General features: G+C 38.2%; 1 protein-coding gene across 4 annotated transcripts in view; it reads right to left on the reverse strand.

Moving 5' to 3' along the window:
- IP6K1 (inositol hexakisphosphate kinase 1) overlaps positions 1-17365 on the reverse strand; it is a 79263-nt gene that overhangs the window by 17404 nt on the left and 44494 nt on the right. Inside the window, exon 2 of one of the 4 annotated variants that reach the window (XM_049863517.1) lies at positions 6069-6144. The exons of the other annotated variants lie outside the window; for them this stretch is intronic. Within the exon in view, the coding sequence (XP_049719474.1) occupies positions 6069-6144 (76 nt within the window). The remainder of the gene's footprint in view (positions 1-6068; positions 6145-17365) is intronic. 4 annotated transcript variants of the gene reach the window in all.

A 17365-nucleotide genomic window follows, 5' to 3' on the forward strand; every position in this document is an offset into this window, starting at 1 on the left:
ATCTCCACCCCTCTACCCCTGCTGGACCCACCCTGCTGCACCATAGCTGAGTTACCAGCTCTGCTCACCTGGACAAGGTGGTGAGAAGTATCGTGCCCACAGGCAAGCAAGCAACAAAACACCCTCAGCCCACCTGCCCAGACATAACCAAATATATAACAAAAAAGCAGGATGAAACAATCAACTCAACAATCAATAAACGAGGAAAATAATTCCTAAATGTCCCAGAAACAACAGACTATATCAAAACATTAAAAAAAAAAAAAAAAAAAACAGGAGAGGATACCTCCAGAAAGCGATCAAAATAAAACACTAGATGACCTTCTGACAGAGAATGTAAAACTCTAATATTCAGGGTTCTCCAACAGATGAAGGAAAATACAGACAAAAATAAGGACAAAATAGACAAAATCAGGGAAAACACAGACAAGGCAATGCAAGAATTCAGGAAAATAACACAGGGACAAAATGTCAAAATAAACAAACAACTAGAAATTATACAAAAACAGCAATTAGAAATCCAAAAGATAACAATATTTCAGAAATGGACAGTGCAATAGAATGTTTCAGGAGCAAATCCGAAACAATAAAAGACAAGATCAGCAAAATTAAAAACAAATCTTTAAGATACCACTGTGTTTGAGGAAATATGAGAGAAAAGAATGAAGAAAAATGAAGAAACCCTGAGAATGATGTGGAATACAATCAAAAGCAAAAAGTTGTGTGAAGTTGCGTGCGATAGGAGTTCTAGAACAGGGGAAGAAAATGGAAACCAAAGAGAAGATCATTGAAGATTTGCTGACAGAAAACTTCCCTAATACCATGAAAGACGAAAGAAAAGTCAACCTTTCAAGAAGCTCTCAATGAACCTCATATAGGATAGACCCCAAAAGAAAAACAAAAAGACGTATCATAATCACACTCACTGAAACCAAAGACAAAGAAAGAATCCTGAGAGGAGCACGTGAAAAACAAAAAGTTACATACAAAGGGCAAACAATAAGACTAAACTCTGCTAACTCGGCAGAAACCATGCAGGCAAGAAGGCAATGGAATGACATATAGAAAATCTTGAAAGAAAAAACTGCCAACCAAAAATAATATATCCTGCAAAACTCTTGCTCAAATACGATGGTGAAACTAGGATATTTGCAGACAAACAGAAATCAAGGGAATACATAAAAACCAAACCAGATTTACAAAAATTAAAGAGAGTCCTTCAGTTAGAGAACCAACAACATCAGACGAAAACCTGAATCTAGGACATAAACAGTATCAGCCAGATACCAACCTAGCTAATGAACTCTCAAGGATAAAACAAAACTAAAAAATTTACAACAGGGAACCAGAGAGGTCAATCTGTAAATGACAACAATGTCAGAATAATCAAAGAGGGAATAAACAGTGTACGTATAGAATATTCAAATGGAGAGGAAGTCAAGGAGTTATCAAGTAATAAAAGACTGTTTAAACTTGGGAAAATACGGGTAAATTCAAAGTAAACCACAAAGAAAATAAACCTACTCATCAAAATAAAGAAGAAAAACATAAACTGTCAGTAAACAGAGTCTACAAAAAAACAAAACAAAAAAACCCACAAACAAAAGGAATTCAGCACAGAAGAGGAACAAAGAAAATGTCAATACCACAAAAAAAGTACTACAAAATGACAGCAATAAGCTCACACCTATTAATAATCACACTGAATGCAAATGGATTAAACGCACCCATAAAGAGACAGAGGGTGACAGAATGGATTAAAAAAAAACAGGACCCATCAATATTCTGTCTACAAGAGCACACCTTAGAAACAAAGATATAAATACACTCACAATCAAAGGATAGAAAAAAATATATCAAGCAAACAGCCACCAAAAAAGAGCAGCAGTGGCAATACCACTCTCAGATAAAACAGATTTTAAAACAAAACCCACTATAAATGACAAGGACATTATATAATGATTAAAGGGACAATCTACCATGAAGACAAGAACATAATAAACATCTACGCACCCAATGACAGGGCTCCAAAATACATAAAACTCTTAACGGCACTGAAAAGAGAAATCGACAGTTCCACAATAACAGTACAAGACTTCAACACCACTCTCAGTAAAGGACAGACCATCTAGAAAGAACAACAAAGATACAGAAGATCTAAAGGCCACAATCAACCAACCTGACCTCATAGATAAATATAGAACACCACCCAACAGCAGCAAAGTACACATTCTTTTCCAACACACATGGAACATTCTCCAGAACAGGCTACAAAACAACCTTCAACAAAATCCAATACACTGAGATAATACAAAACATCTTCTCTGATCACACCACAAAAGTAGAAATTAGTAACAGGAAGAGGAAGGGAAAAGAATCAAGTACATGGAAGGTGAATAACAACGTGCTTAAAAACCAGTGGGTAACAGAAGAAATCAAAGACGGAAAACAAAAATTCCTAGAATCAAACAAGAATGAAAATACATCATATGAAAACCTCTGGCACACAACAAAGGCAGTGCTGCTCAGAGGTCAATTTATAGCAATAGATGCACACATCAAAAAAGAAAGGGACAAAATCAAAACATTAGCTACACAATTCAAACAAAAGAGAACAGCAAAAGAAGCACACAGCCACCTGAAGAAAGGAAATAAAGATCAGAGCAGAAATAAATGAAATAGAGAATAGAAAAACAACAGAAAGAATCAACAAAATCAAAAGTTGGTTCTTGGAAAGGATCAACAAAATTGACAAACCAAAAAAAAAAAAAAAAAAATTGACAAACCACTGGCCAATCTTGACAAAAGAAAACAGGAGAGGATGCAAATAACCCAAATAAGAAATGAAATGGGGGACATTACAACAGACTCAACTGAAATACAAAGGATCATAACAGAGTACTATGAAAAACTATACTCCAATAAATTTGAAAACCTAGGGAAAATGGACAAATTTCTAGAAACACCGTACCTACCTAAACTAACACAAACTGAAGGAGAAAATCTGAGAAGACCCATAAAAAGAGAAGAAATTGCAAAGGGAATTTAAAAAACTGCCAAAAAAAAAAGCCCTGGCCTAGATGCCTTCGTTGGAAAATTCTACCAAACATTCAGAGAAGAGCTTGCAGCAGTACGTACTCAAACTAGTTCAGAACACAGAAAAGGAAGAGGTACTTCCAAATTCATTCTATGAAGCCAGCATAACCCTGATACCAAAACCAGGCAAAGACACCACAAAGAAAGAAAACTACAGACCAGTATCTCTCATGAAATAGATGAAAAAATTATCTAGCCAACAGAACTCAGCATCATATCAAAAAAATAACATGCCATGACCAAGCAAAGGCTCACACAATCATCTCCATCGATGCAGAAAAGGCATTTGATAAAATCCAACACCCATTTCTGATAAAAATTCTCAATAAAATAGGTACAGAGGAAATTCCTCAACATAATAAAGGACATCTATGCAAAACCAACAGCCAACATCATTCTTAACAGACCAAACCAAAAACCAAACCCACTGCCGTCGAGTTAATTCCGACTCATAATGACACTACAGGACAGAGTAGAACTGCCCCATACAGTTTCCAAGGAAAGCCTAGTCAATTTGAACTGCCGGCCTTTTGGTTAGCAGCCATAGCACTTAACTACTTACACCACCAGGGTTTTTATTCTTAACGGAGAGAGGCTGAAAACATAGCCTCTGACAACAGGAACAAGAAAAGGATGCCCTTTGCCACCACTCCTATTTAACATTGTGCTGGAAGTCCTACCTAGAGCAATAAGGCAAGAAAAAGAAATAACAGGCATCCAAATTGGTCAGGAAGAAGTAAAACTATCCCTATTTGGGGATGATATACTATACATAGAGAACCCAAAGGACTCCACAAGAAAACTACTAGAACTAATAGAAAGATTCAGCAGAGTAACAGGATACCAGACAAACATGTAAAAATCAGTTGGATTGCTATACACCAATAAAGAGAACTATGAAAAGGAAATTAGGAAAACAACACCATTTATAATTTATAAATAAATAAATAAATAATAGCCCCTAAAAAAGTAAAATAGCTGTACCTGTTGCTGCCGAGACACTCCGACTCATAGCAACCCTACAGGACAGAACAGAACTGCCCCACAGGGTTTCCAAGGAGTGGCTGGTAGATTCAAACTGCCAATCCTTTGGTTAGCAGCCAAACACTTAACCACTGTGCCATCAGGGCCCCCCAAAATAAAATACTTATGAATAAATCTAACCAAAAACATAAAAGACCTATACAAAGAAAACTACAAAACACTATTGCAAGAAACCAAACAATACCTACATAAATGGTATGCCATGCTCATGGATAGGCAGACTCAACATTGTTAAAATGTCAACTGAACCCAAAGCAATCTTCAAATACAATGCAATCTCGATCCAAATACCAATAGCATTCTTTAACAAGATGGAAAAACTAATCATTAACTTTACATGGAAAGGAATGAGGCCCTGGGTAAGTAAAGCACTACTGAAGAAAAACAATAAAGTAGGAGAACTCACACTACCTGACCTCAGAACCTACTACACAGCTACAGTAGTCAAAACAGCCTCATACTGGTACAATGACAGACACATAGTCCAATGGAGCAGAATCAAGAACCCAGATATAAATCCATCCACCTACAGTCACCTTATCTTCGGCAAAGGCCCAAAGTCCATTAAGTGGGGAAAAGTCTTTTTTAACAAATGGTGCTGGCAAAACTGGAGGTCCACCACCTATTAAAAAAAAAAAAAAGAAACAAGACCCATACCTTACACCATACACAAAAACTAATTCAAAATGGATCAAAGACCTAAATATAAAACCAAAAACTATAAAGATCATAGAAGACAAAATAGGGTCAACGCTACACACCCTAATACACAGCATAAATAGCATACAAACACCAGAAGATAAGCTAGATAACGAGGATCTTCTAAAAATTAAATACTTATGCTCATCAAAAGACTTCACCAAAAGAGTAAAAAGAGAACCAACAGACTGGGAAAAAATTTTTGTCTATGACACATTAGGCAAAGGTCTAATCTCTAAAATCTATAGGAATATCCAACATCTCTACAACAAAAAGACAATCCAATTAAAAGATAGGCAAAAGATATGTACTGACAATTTACCGAATTTACCAAGATACGTACAATTTACCAAAGAAGACATTAAGGTGGCTAACAGATACATGAGGAAATGCTTGAGATCACTAACCATTAGAGAAATGCAAATCAAAACTACAATAAAATACCATCTCACCCGAACATTACTGGCACACATACAAAAAGAAACAGAAAATAACAAATGTTGGAGAAGCTGTGGGGAACTTGGAACTCTTATGCACTGCTTGTAGGAATGTAAAATGATACAATCATTTTGGAAGACGATATGACCATTCCTTAAAAAGCTAGACACAAATACCATACGATCCAGCAATTCTACTCCTAGGAACATATCCTACAGAAATAAGAGCCCTTTCACACACAGACATATAAATGCACACTCATGTTCACTGTAGCATAACTCACAATAGCAAAAAGATGGAAAAACCTAAGTACCTATCAACAGATGAGTGGATAAACACACTATGGTACGAATGTACAATGGAATACTATACAATAATAAAGAACAATGATAAATCTGCAAAACTTCTCACAACATGGATCAATCTGGAGCACATTATGCTGAGTGAAATAAGTCAATCACAAAATGACAAATGTATGAGACCACTATTATAAAAACTCATGAAAAGGTTTACACACAGAAAGAAACAATCTTTGATGGTTACTAGGGAGGGGAGGGAAAAATACTCACTAGACAATAGATAAGTGGTAACTTTGGTGAATGGTAAGACAGTACGCAATATTGGGAAAGCCATCACAACATGACCCAAGGCAAGGTCACGGAAGCTTCATAGACACATCCAAATTCCCTGAGGAACCGAATTATTGGGCTAAGGGCTGGGACTATGGTCTCAGGGGATGTCTAGCTCAACTGGCATAACGTAGTTTATAAAAAAAATGTTCTACATCCTACTTTGGTGAGCAGCGTCTGAGAAAGTCTTAAAAGCTTCTGAGTGGCCATCAAAGGTGCTCCACTGGTCCCACCCCATCTGGAACAAGGGAGAATGAAGAAAATCAGACACAAGAGAAAGATCAGTCCAAAGAACTAAGGGACCACAACTACCACAGGCTCAACCAGTCAGAGTCCAGCACAACTAGATGGTGCCTGGCTACCACCACCAACTGCTCTGACAGGGATCACAACAGGGGGTCCTGGACAGAGCTGGAGAAAAATGTAGAACAAAATTCTAACTCACAAAAAAAGACCAGACTTACTGGTCTGACAGAGACTGGAGAAACCCCTAGAGCACAGCCCCCTTTCACTCAGTACTGAAATCACTCCTGAGGTTCGTCTTTCAGCCAAAGATTAGACAGACCCATAAAACAAAACAAGACTAAACGGGCACACCAGCCCCGGGGGAAGGACGAGAGGCAGGAGGAGACAGGAAAGCTGGTAACGGGGAACCCAAGGTCAAGAAGGGAAGAGTGTTGACATGTCATAGGATTGGAAACCAATGTCACAAAACAGAATGTGTATTAATTGTTTAACAAGAAACTAATTTGCACTATAAACCTTCATCTAAAGTACAAGAAAAATGAAAACTTAAAAAAAAAAATTTTACTATAAGGAAGAACTATCCCTTCTCATAAAAAAACACAGATTTGTTTTGTTTAGTTATATTAGTGTGGACTTTGGGATATTAACTTTATTGCTCAAATTCTCCCAGGTCTGGCTACTGGGAATCCTTTAATTTGGCACTTATGTACTTTTGACATGCACCTCTGTCATTTTTTACCAATTCTTTACTTTCCATCATCACAAGATGCTCCAGGCTCATCTTTTATTTTTTCCTGCCCCAACCCAGAAACCAACTATTTCCTCTAAGGAGCCCTTTCCTCTTATTGTAGGAATGGTATTTTAAAAAGCCAGGATCTTGGCACTAGATGTGCTCATTGTCACTGGGATATCATTGCTTCTAGGCTGTTTCAGTGGACAGATCTAGAAAACGCTGTATGAATGAATACTAACCCACACATACACACGTATCTATACACATCTATTTATTTCCACAGCACAAGTATTTTTTAAAGTTGGTTGCACACTGAGGACAGATGATGTAGCAGACAGGCCACAAAAGGAGAACTGGGTAGAAAGCCACAGGGAGCTGAAAACCAAGCTAAGGAAAAGTATCCGTAATATCCCATACCTTGGCAGGAAGCTTAAAAGTAGATTTTTATTTATTTTAGTATGATCAGCTACAATCATCAGTGTTAATGCTCACACTGCTAAATGTGAAGTCCAAGGTTTCTGTATCCTTATGCAAATAAGCCCTTAGCGTCATTTCATTCATTTATCAAGTATTTACTGAGCATCTACCAGGTTCCAGGCCTTGTGCTCATTAGTGTAAACAACAGATAAGGCCAGGACCTTGATGGAGCTTATACCCTAATGTGAAAAACACAGTAAACAAATGCTTAGACAAAACACTTGTATTTTGTGACAAGTGCTAAGATGAAACTAAATAAGGTTACTCCAATAGAAAATAATAAGGCTTCCTGGGCAGAAAACTTGATATAGGATGATCAGGGAAGGAGTCTCTGGGAAGACCCGAAGGACTGAAGGATGAGGGGAAATTGTGGGTAAATGGCAATGGAAAGAACATTCCAGACATAAGTAAAGAACACTTGGGGTGTTCCACAAACTGCTTTACCTCTTTTTGCCAATTAAGAATTAAAGAAAAAAAATCAACACTGATAGGGATTGATTTTCCTTTCTAATTTCCTTCTAAATTGAGGAACCCCAATAAAGGACGGTGTCAACTTTGAAAAAGTTAAAAAGCAGAATACAAAAAAATATAACTTAAACATTGACGGACAGTCATAAAAATATACAAACATAGTGACAAAGATCAGGTTCTAAAATAAAATGACTATAGAAAATCAATGTAAAGCATCAATTAATAGAACAAAGGAAAAGAATCACATAGTCATCTCGATAGATGAAGAAAAGGCATTTGATAAACTTCGGCAGTTTCATAATAAAAGCATTCAACAAGATAGGAATAGAAGGGACATTCTTCAATACAATAAAGGGTATATACGAAAAACCCACAGCTAACATTATATCTCAATGGAGAAACACTGAGAGCTTTCTCCTTAAGATCAGGATGCCCACTCTCATCACTACTATTCAACATTGCTCTGGAAGTCCTAGCCAGAGGAGACCAGAAAAAAATAAATGGTATTCAAATCTGGAAAGAGGAAGTCAAACTATCTCTTTTTGTAGATAACATGATCCTATACAGAGAAAACCCCAAAGATTCTACAAGAAAGCTATTAGAACTAATAAAGGAATTCAGCAAAGTGGCAGGATATGAGACCAACAAATGAAAATCAGTTGCGTTTCTATACATCAGCAAATAGCAGGCTGAAAACGAAATTAAGAAAATATTACCATTTACAAGAGCATCTAAAAGAATAAAGTACCTAGGAATAAATTTGACCAGGAAGGTAAAAGACTAGAAACTAGAAAATGTTACTAAAGAAGACCTAAATAAACGGAAGCGCACTCCATGTTCATGGATTAGAAGACTTAATACAGTTGTCAATACTACCCAAAGTAATCTATAAATTCAATGCAATCAAAATTCTAACAGCCTTCTCTGCATAAATATAAAAGCCAATTCTCAAATTTATATGGAAGGGCAAGGGACCTCAAACAGCTAAAGCAATCTTTAAGAAGAATAAAGTAGGAAGACTCATACTTCCCAGTTTCAAGACATACTATAAAGCTATAGTAATTAAAACAGCCCGATAATGGTATGGAGCCCGAGTGGAGCAGTAGTTAAGAATTTGGCTGCTAACCGAAAGGTCCAAGGTTTGAATCTACCAGACGCTCCTTGGAAACCCTATGAGGCAGTTCTACTCTGTCCTATAGGGTCATTATGAGTCAGAATCTACTTTCGGCAATGGGTTTTTGGTTGATAATGGTATAATAACAGACATATAGACCAATGGAAGAGAACAGAGCGTCCAGAAATAAATCCAAACATCTGTGGTCAACTGATTTTCAACAAGAGTGCTGGCTAAGTTCATTCAATAGGGAAGGAAGTCTCTTCAACAAATGCCTGGGAAAATTGGATTTTCACATGCAAAAGAACGAATCAAGATCCATATCTCACACCATACACAAAAACCAATTCAAAATGGATGAAGGACCTAAATGTGAATACTAAAAACATGAAATTTTTAGAAGAAAATGAAGAGGCACATCTGTGGGGCCTAGTTTCTGAAAATGAATTATCAGGTATGACAATAAAAGCACAAGCTGCAAAAGACAAAATAGATAAATGGTACCTCATAAAAATTAAATACTTTGGTTAATGAAAGAACTTTATTAATAAAGTGAAAAGACAGCCTACAGATGAGGAAATAATTTTTAGAAACCACATATCCAATACATATGCCTGAAAAGTTGGACTATACGAAGAAGAACGGGGCATTAGGATTAGAGGACGACTCATTAACAACCTGTGATATGCAGATGACATAATCCTGCTTGCCAAAAATGAAGATGATTTGAAGGGCTTACCGATGAAGGTAAAAGACTACAGCATTCAGTATGGATTATACCTGAATGTGAAGAAATGAAAATTGTCACAACTGGGCCAAACATTATCGTGAAAAATGGTGCAGAAATTGAAGTTGTCAAAGATTTCATTCTACTTGAATCAACAACCAACGCCCACGGGAGCAGCAGTCAAGAAATCAAATGATGTAACGTATTGCTTTGGGCAAATCTGCTGCAAAAGACTTCTGTAAAATTTTAAAAAGAAAAGACGTCACTTTGATGATTAAGGTGCACCGGACCCAAGCTATGGTCTTTTCAATTGCCTCATACACATGTGAAAGATGGACAATAAATAAGGAAGACTGAAGAAATAGGAACGGTATTCAAATTGTGGTGTTGGCAAAGAATACTGAATATACCATAGACTGCCAGAAGAACTAATAAATTGGTCTTAGAAGAAGCACAGCTCCTTAGAAGTGAGGATGGTGAGACTTCATCTCACTTTGGACATGTCATCAGGGGGAGCCAATCCCTGGAGGACAGCATGCTTAGTAGAGGGTCAGTAAAAAAGAGGGAGATCCTCAATGACATGGACTGACACAGCGGCTGCAACAATGGGCTCAAACATACCAACGACTGTGAACAACTGTGAACATGGCACAGGACAAGGCCACGTTTCGTTGTTATACATCAAGTTGTTACGATTTGGAGCCAACTCAACAACAACTGACAACATACCTGATAAGGGTCTAATACCCAAAATATATAAAAACTTCCAAAGGTAATAACAAAAAAACAAACAATAAAGAATGGGCAGATGCTTGCTGATGCTTTTGCTTAAACAAACATCTCACAACAGAGGGCATTCAAATGGCCAAAGAGCACATGAAAAGATGCTCAACATCATTAGCCATTAGGGAGATGCAAATTAAAACCACAATGATATATGATATACACCACCTTATCCCCATTACAATGGCAATGATCAAAAAATAAAAATAGAAAGTAGCAGGTGTTGGCAAGGTTGTAGAGGAATTGGAACCCTCATCCCTTGCTGGTAGAATTGTGAAATGATACAGCCACTGTGGAGAACAGTTTGGTGGTTCCTCAAGAAGCTGAACATAAAAATAAAAAAAAAAAGAAGTTGAACACAGAAATACCATTATGACCAAGCAATCCCAATTCTAGGTATATACCCAGGAGTGAAAGCAGGAACGCAAACAGAAAGGTGTACACATGTTCACTGCAGCACTTTTCACAATAGGCAAAAGGTGGAAACAATCAAAATATCCATCAACGCACAAATGGATAAACACATGGTATATGCATACAACGGAATATTACTCATCCATAAAGAGAAATGAAGTTCTGATGCACGCCACAACATGGGTGAGCCTAGAAAACATTATACTAAGTGAAATAAATCAGTCACAAAAGGACAAATATTGTATGATCTCACTTACATGAAACAAATATATAGAAACAAAAGATCAATGGTTACCAGTAGTAGGAGAGAGGGAGAAAGGGGAAATTTTTGCTTGGGGGGCATAGAGTTTATGTAAATAGTGGTAGAATAATTTGGAAAAGTATAGCAATAAAGGTTGCACAACATGAAGAATGTGATCGGTATCACTGAATTTTACATGTGGCAATTGTTGAGCTGGTGAAGATTTTGTTGTGGATATTTTTACCACAATAAGAAAAAAAAAATGGCCTAAAGTTGTTGCTAAAAAATGATGGCCCTGATAGTACTTGAAAATTTAACCTTAAAATGAAAAACATGATTTTATACCTTGAAAAACAAGTATAAAAATCTAACGTCCATTCCTGATAAAAACTCTCAGCCAAACAGGAATAGAAACGAAATCCCTCAACATAATTAAGGGCATATATACAAAACCAACAGTCAAGGTAATTCTCAACAGAGAGAAGCTGAAAGCATTCCCTGTGAGAATGAACCAGACAAGGATGGCCTTTATCATCACCCTTATTCAGTACTGTACTGGAAGTCAGTATGGTTAGAAAGCAATAAAGTAAGAAAAGGAAATAAAAGGTACCCAAATTGGTAAGGAAGAAATAAAATTATCGCTTTTTGCAGATGATATGATCCTATACATAGAATATCCCAGAAACTTTACAACAAAGCTACTGGAACCAATGGAGGGATTCAGCAAAGTATCAAGGTACAAGATCGACATGCAAAAATCAGATTCCTCTACACTAACAAAGAACTCTGAAAAGTAAGTCAGGAAAATAATACCATTTACAAAAGCACTCCAAAAGATTAAATACTTAGGAATAAACCTAACCAGGGATGTAAAAGACTTACACAAAGAAAACTACAAACACTATTGCAAGAAACCAAGAGAGACCTACATAAATGGAAGAACATACCATGCTCATAGATAGGAAGACTTAACATGTGAAAATGTCAATACTACCGAAAGGGACCTATAGATATAATGCAATCCCAATCCAGATTCCATCAACATTCTTTAAAGAGAAAGAAAAACTAACCACCAGCTTTATATGGAAAGAGACGCCAGATAAGCAAAGCACTACTGAAGAATAACAATGAAATGGAAGGCCTCACAATTCCCAATCTCAGAATCTACTATACAGCCACTGTAGTCAAAATAGCCTGGTACTGGCACAACAACAGACACACAGACCAACAGGGCAGAACTGAGGACCCAGTTCCATCCACCTATGGACAGGTGATCTTTGACAAAGGGCTGGAATTCATTAAATGGGGAAGAGACAGTCTCTTTAACAAATGGTGCTGGCAAAAGTGGACATCCAGGAGGTGGGACCAAAATGGCGGAGTAGTCAGATGCTTCCTGTGGTCCCTCTTACATCGAAGACCTGAAAAAACAAGTGAATCAATTATGTTGACAGTCTAGGAACTCCGAACATCAAAGACAAAGTTGAGGAATTGGACTGAGCAGCATGAGGAGGGTGCAGATGGTTCAGAAGCAGCAAGGAGTTGCCAGACTTGACTCAGTGGGAACCAGCACCCTGCAGGTGGGAATGGCAGGTATGCATGGGGAGGCAAGCAGTGGCACTTGGGATGTGCCTTCCACAGCAGGAGACACCAAGTGGTGGAGGGTCTGCTCAACCCTCTAGAACCAGCAAGAAGTGGTACTCAACTGGCAAAAGGTGAGAACATGCCTCTAATCTACCGCATAGAGCCAAAAAACACCCCCTTTGGGAAGAACCTCTCTCCCATTTACCTGCACCCTCCCCACTCTGCACCAGGTCGGGCCAGCTTCAGTGACTGCCGTGTCCCCTGGGCGGGAATTAAGACCTGTTGCACGTCCAGAGCCATTCTCCCGGTTTTAGAGAGGGAACAAATTAACCAACAGGAAAAAATAATCTGCCAGCTCCCCTAAGCCAGGAACTCAGGGAAGGCACAGGCCGTTTGTCCAGGCACAAGCACAAGTGGTCCATGGACTCTGAATGCCTTTCACCCCTGCATAGATCTCTGTGGTGCCATTTCAACAGCGTAGGCCCTTATTAGCACAGTACAACAGGGTATACACCTGAAGCCTATTTTCAACTATATCAGCTATAAGGGGGAGTGGCAGATTTGTGACATTTGACACTGCTCTGCCCATTAAGCTGGGTCCTCACCTACCCTCATCAGGGGCTGGAAGACTGGTGGCTCCACCCATACCACCTAGGCACCCATGACAGGGGTCCAAGAATAAGTGATGCCTCCTGATCCTTACAGCCAACAGCACTGGGTGCCCATAGTCCAGGTGCAAAACCCACCCACCTCTGCACTCTAGGGAACAAGGATGCACTCTTCTCACAGACACTCAGGGGCAGCGGTCAGCCCCCTGGCCTTGCTCAGCACATGATACCCTACTGCAGCCAGATATCTGTGCCTATTCCAATCACCCCTGCCCATCTAGGACTGTAAGTCAGAGCCTGCACCACACACTTAGTGACTGACAACCTGGACACCTAAGCTGAATCCATACAGGAAAAGTAAACAGACTCCTGGGCTCCCATACCTAGTAACAGCTCTAACCACCTGGTGACAGGATGTGAGAGCTTCAAAAACACCAATAATCAAACTAGCTCACACAACCAGCCTATTTGGGCATATCAAAACAAAACAAGAAGCGAGGACACAGTAAGCAAACATAAAATAACTTATTGATGGCTTGGAGACAACATCCAATATCAAATCACATAAAGAGGCAGACCATGATGGCTTCAGCAAGTGCTCAAAACAAAGAATCAAGAAACCTTCCAGAGGAAGATAATATTTTGGAAATACCAGGGGTAGAATTCAAAAGATTAATCAACAAAGCTCTTCAAGAGATCAGGAAGATCAGGCAAAATGCAGAACAAGCCAGGGAATACAAGAGGAACTTAAGAAGGTTATGCAAGACCTTACTGACAAATTTAACAGGCTACAAGAATCCACAGAGAGACAGCAAACAGAAATCCAAAAGATTAACAATAAAATTTCAGTTAGGCATCTCAATAAAAAGTCACAGGTATAAAACTGAGGTAATGGAATTAGTGAGATTGAAGATAAAGCATTTGACCCCACCTTATCTGAGGTAAAATCAGATAAAATAATTTTTAAAAAATGAGAAAACTCTAAGAATTATGTGGAACTCTATCAAGAGGAATAACCCACGAGTGGATGGAGTACCAGTATGGGCCCGGCGGGGAGTGGATAACAGAAAATACAGAGAGAATTGTTGAAGATTTGTTGGGAGATAACTTTCTTGATATTGTGAAAGATAAGAAGATATCTATCCAAGAAGCTCATCGAACCCCACACGAGGCAGATCCCAAAAGAAAGTCGCCAAGACATATTATAATCAAACCTGCCAAAACCGAAGATAAAAAGGGAATTTTAAGAGCAGCTAGGGATAAATGAAAAATCATCTACAAAGGAGAGTCATTAAGACTAAGCTCGGACTACTCAGCAGAAACCATGCAGGCAAAAAGGCAATGGGATGACATATATAAAGCCTTGAAGGAAAACAATTGCCAGCCAAGAATTATATATCCAGCAAAACTATCTCTCAAATATGATGGCAAAATTAGGGCATTTCCAGATAAACAGAAGTTTAGGGAATTTGTAAATACCAAGCCAAAATTACAAGAAATACTAAAGGGAGTTCTCTGGTTAGAAAATCAGTAACATCAGATAACAATCCATAACTAGAACACAGGACACAACAACGAGATATCAACCCAGATAGGGAAGTCACAAGAATAAACCAAAGCTAAAACACTGAAAACAGGGAAACAGAGATGTCAATATGTAAAAGATGACAACATTAAAACAAAAAGGACGGACTAAATAATGTAGTTATAGATCTTACATATGTAGAGGAAGTCAAGGCAATATAAAGAAATAAAAGATTGGTTTAAACTTAGAAAAACAGGGGTAAATATTAAGGTAACCACAAAGGAAACTAACAATCCTACACATCCAAATGAAAAACGAGAAAAACATAAAGGCTCACTAAACACAAAATCAACAATGAAAATACATAAAGAAAAATGACTCAGCACAGAAAATTAAGTGGAACAAAGAAACCATCCAACAACACAATAAAAAATACATCAAAATGACAGCACTAAATTCATACTTATCAGTAATAATGCTGAACATAAATGGACTAAAAGCACCAATAAACAGACAGAGTGGTGGAATGGATAAAAAAACACAATCCACTTATATGCTGCCTACAAGAGACACACCTTATACTTAGAGATGCAAACAAACCAAAACTGGACATCCATTTGCAGAAAAATGAAACAGGATCCATACCGCACACCATATACAAAAACCAACTCAAGATGGATCAAAGACCTAAACATAAAACCTAAAACTATAAAGATCATGGAAGAAAAAAAAAAGGGCAAACCTAGTGTCTTGGTTATCTAGTACTGCTCTAACAGAAATACTACAAGTAGATGTCTTTAACAAAGAGAAATTTATCCTCTCATAGTCTAGTAGGCTAGAAGTCCAAATTCAGGATGTTAGCTCCAGGGGAAGATTTTCTCTCTCTGTCAGCTCTGGGGGAAGAAACCTGTCATCAATCTTTCCCTTGTCTAGGGGCTTCTCCACACAGGAACCTCGAGTCCAAAGGACATGCTCTGCTCCTGGCACTGTTTTCTTGTTGTATGAGGTCCCCGTATCTCTGCTCACTTCTCTTTCCTTTTATTTCTTGTAAGATAAAAGGTGATGCAGGCTATACCCCAGGGAAACTCCCAGGGATGTGATCTGAGTAAGGGTGTTCCAGCCCACCCTAACTCTCTTCAACATAACTCAATCCTACCTCATTAACCAAAGGCATAGATAAGGATTTAATTAATTAGTATTGATGTAATTAGAAAAATTACATCAATCATAAAATGGAGGACAACCACACACTACTGGGAATCATGGTCTAACCAAGTTGACACATATTTTCGTAGGACACAATTCAATTCATAACACCTAAGGACCCTAATTTATGGCATAAATAGACTATCAAACATAACTAAAAATGCAAATAGCAGAGGATAAACTAGATGACTTGGACCTCCTAAAAATTAAACACTTATATCCATCAAAAGACTTCTCCAAAAGAGTAAAAAGAGAAACTACAGACTGAGAAAAAAATTTTGGCAATGACACATCTGACAAGGGACAAATTTCTAAAATCTGTAGGAAACTTCAACACCTTAACAACAAAGAGACAAACAATCTAATTAAAAAATGGGCAAAGAACATGAACAGACACTTCACCAGAGACATACAGGCAGCCAACAAATACATGAAGGGATGCTTGCCATCGCTGTTGTTGTTAGATCCAAACACTGCCCAGTCCTGCCCCATCCTTGTAATCGTTATTATACTGAGCCCATTGTTGCAGTGACTATGTCATTCCACCTCATTGAGGGTCTTACTCTCTTTTGAATGATGTCCTTCTCCAGGGACTGGTCCCTCCTTATAACGTGTCCAAAGTATGTGAGACAAAGTCTCGCCATCCTTGCCTCTAAGGAGCATTCGGGTTGTACTCTTTCCAAGGCAGATTTGCTCAATCTTTTGGCAGTCTGTGGTATATTCTTCACCAACACCATAATTCAAAGGCGTCAGTTCTTCTTAGCCTTCCTTATGTATTGTCCTATTTTCACAGGCATATAAGACGATTGAAAACACCATGGCTTGGGTCAGGGGCACCCTAGTCCTCAAAGTGACATCTCTGCTTTGTAACACTCCAAAGAGGTCTTTTGCAGATTTTCCCAATGCAATACATCATTTGACTTCCTGACTGCTGCATCCATGGGCATTGACTGTGGATCTAAGTAAAATGAAATCCTTGACAATTTCAATCTTTTCTCCCTTTATCGTGATGTCACTTATTGGTTCAGTTGTGAGAATTTTTCTTTACGTTGAAGTGTAATAGATGAAGTCAGCACAACTTGACCAAGGTAAAGTCAAAGAGGTTTCCTAGACACATCCAAACACCTTGAGTTACTGGGGCTGAGGGCTGGGAACCATGGTCTTGGAGGACATCAAAGTCAATTGGCATAACATAGTTCATAAAGAAAATGTTCTACATCCAACTTCTGAGGGTAGCATCTAGGGTTTTAAAGCTTGTGAGCAGCTACCTAAGGTACAGCTATTGATTTCATCCTGTCCAGAGCAAAGAATGAAGAAAACCAAAGACACAAGG

This window comes from Elephas maximus, chromosome 20 (assembly GCF_024166365.1).
Source record: "Elephas maximus indicus isolate mEleMax1 chromosome 20, mEleMax1 primary haplotype, whole genome shotgun sequence".
NCBI classification, from domain to species: Eukaryota; Metazoa; Chordata; class Mammalia; order Proboscidea; family Elephantidae; genus Elephas; species Elephas maximus.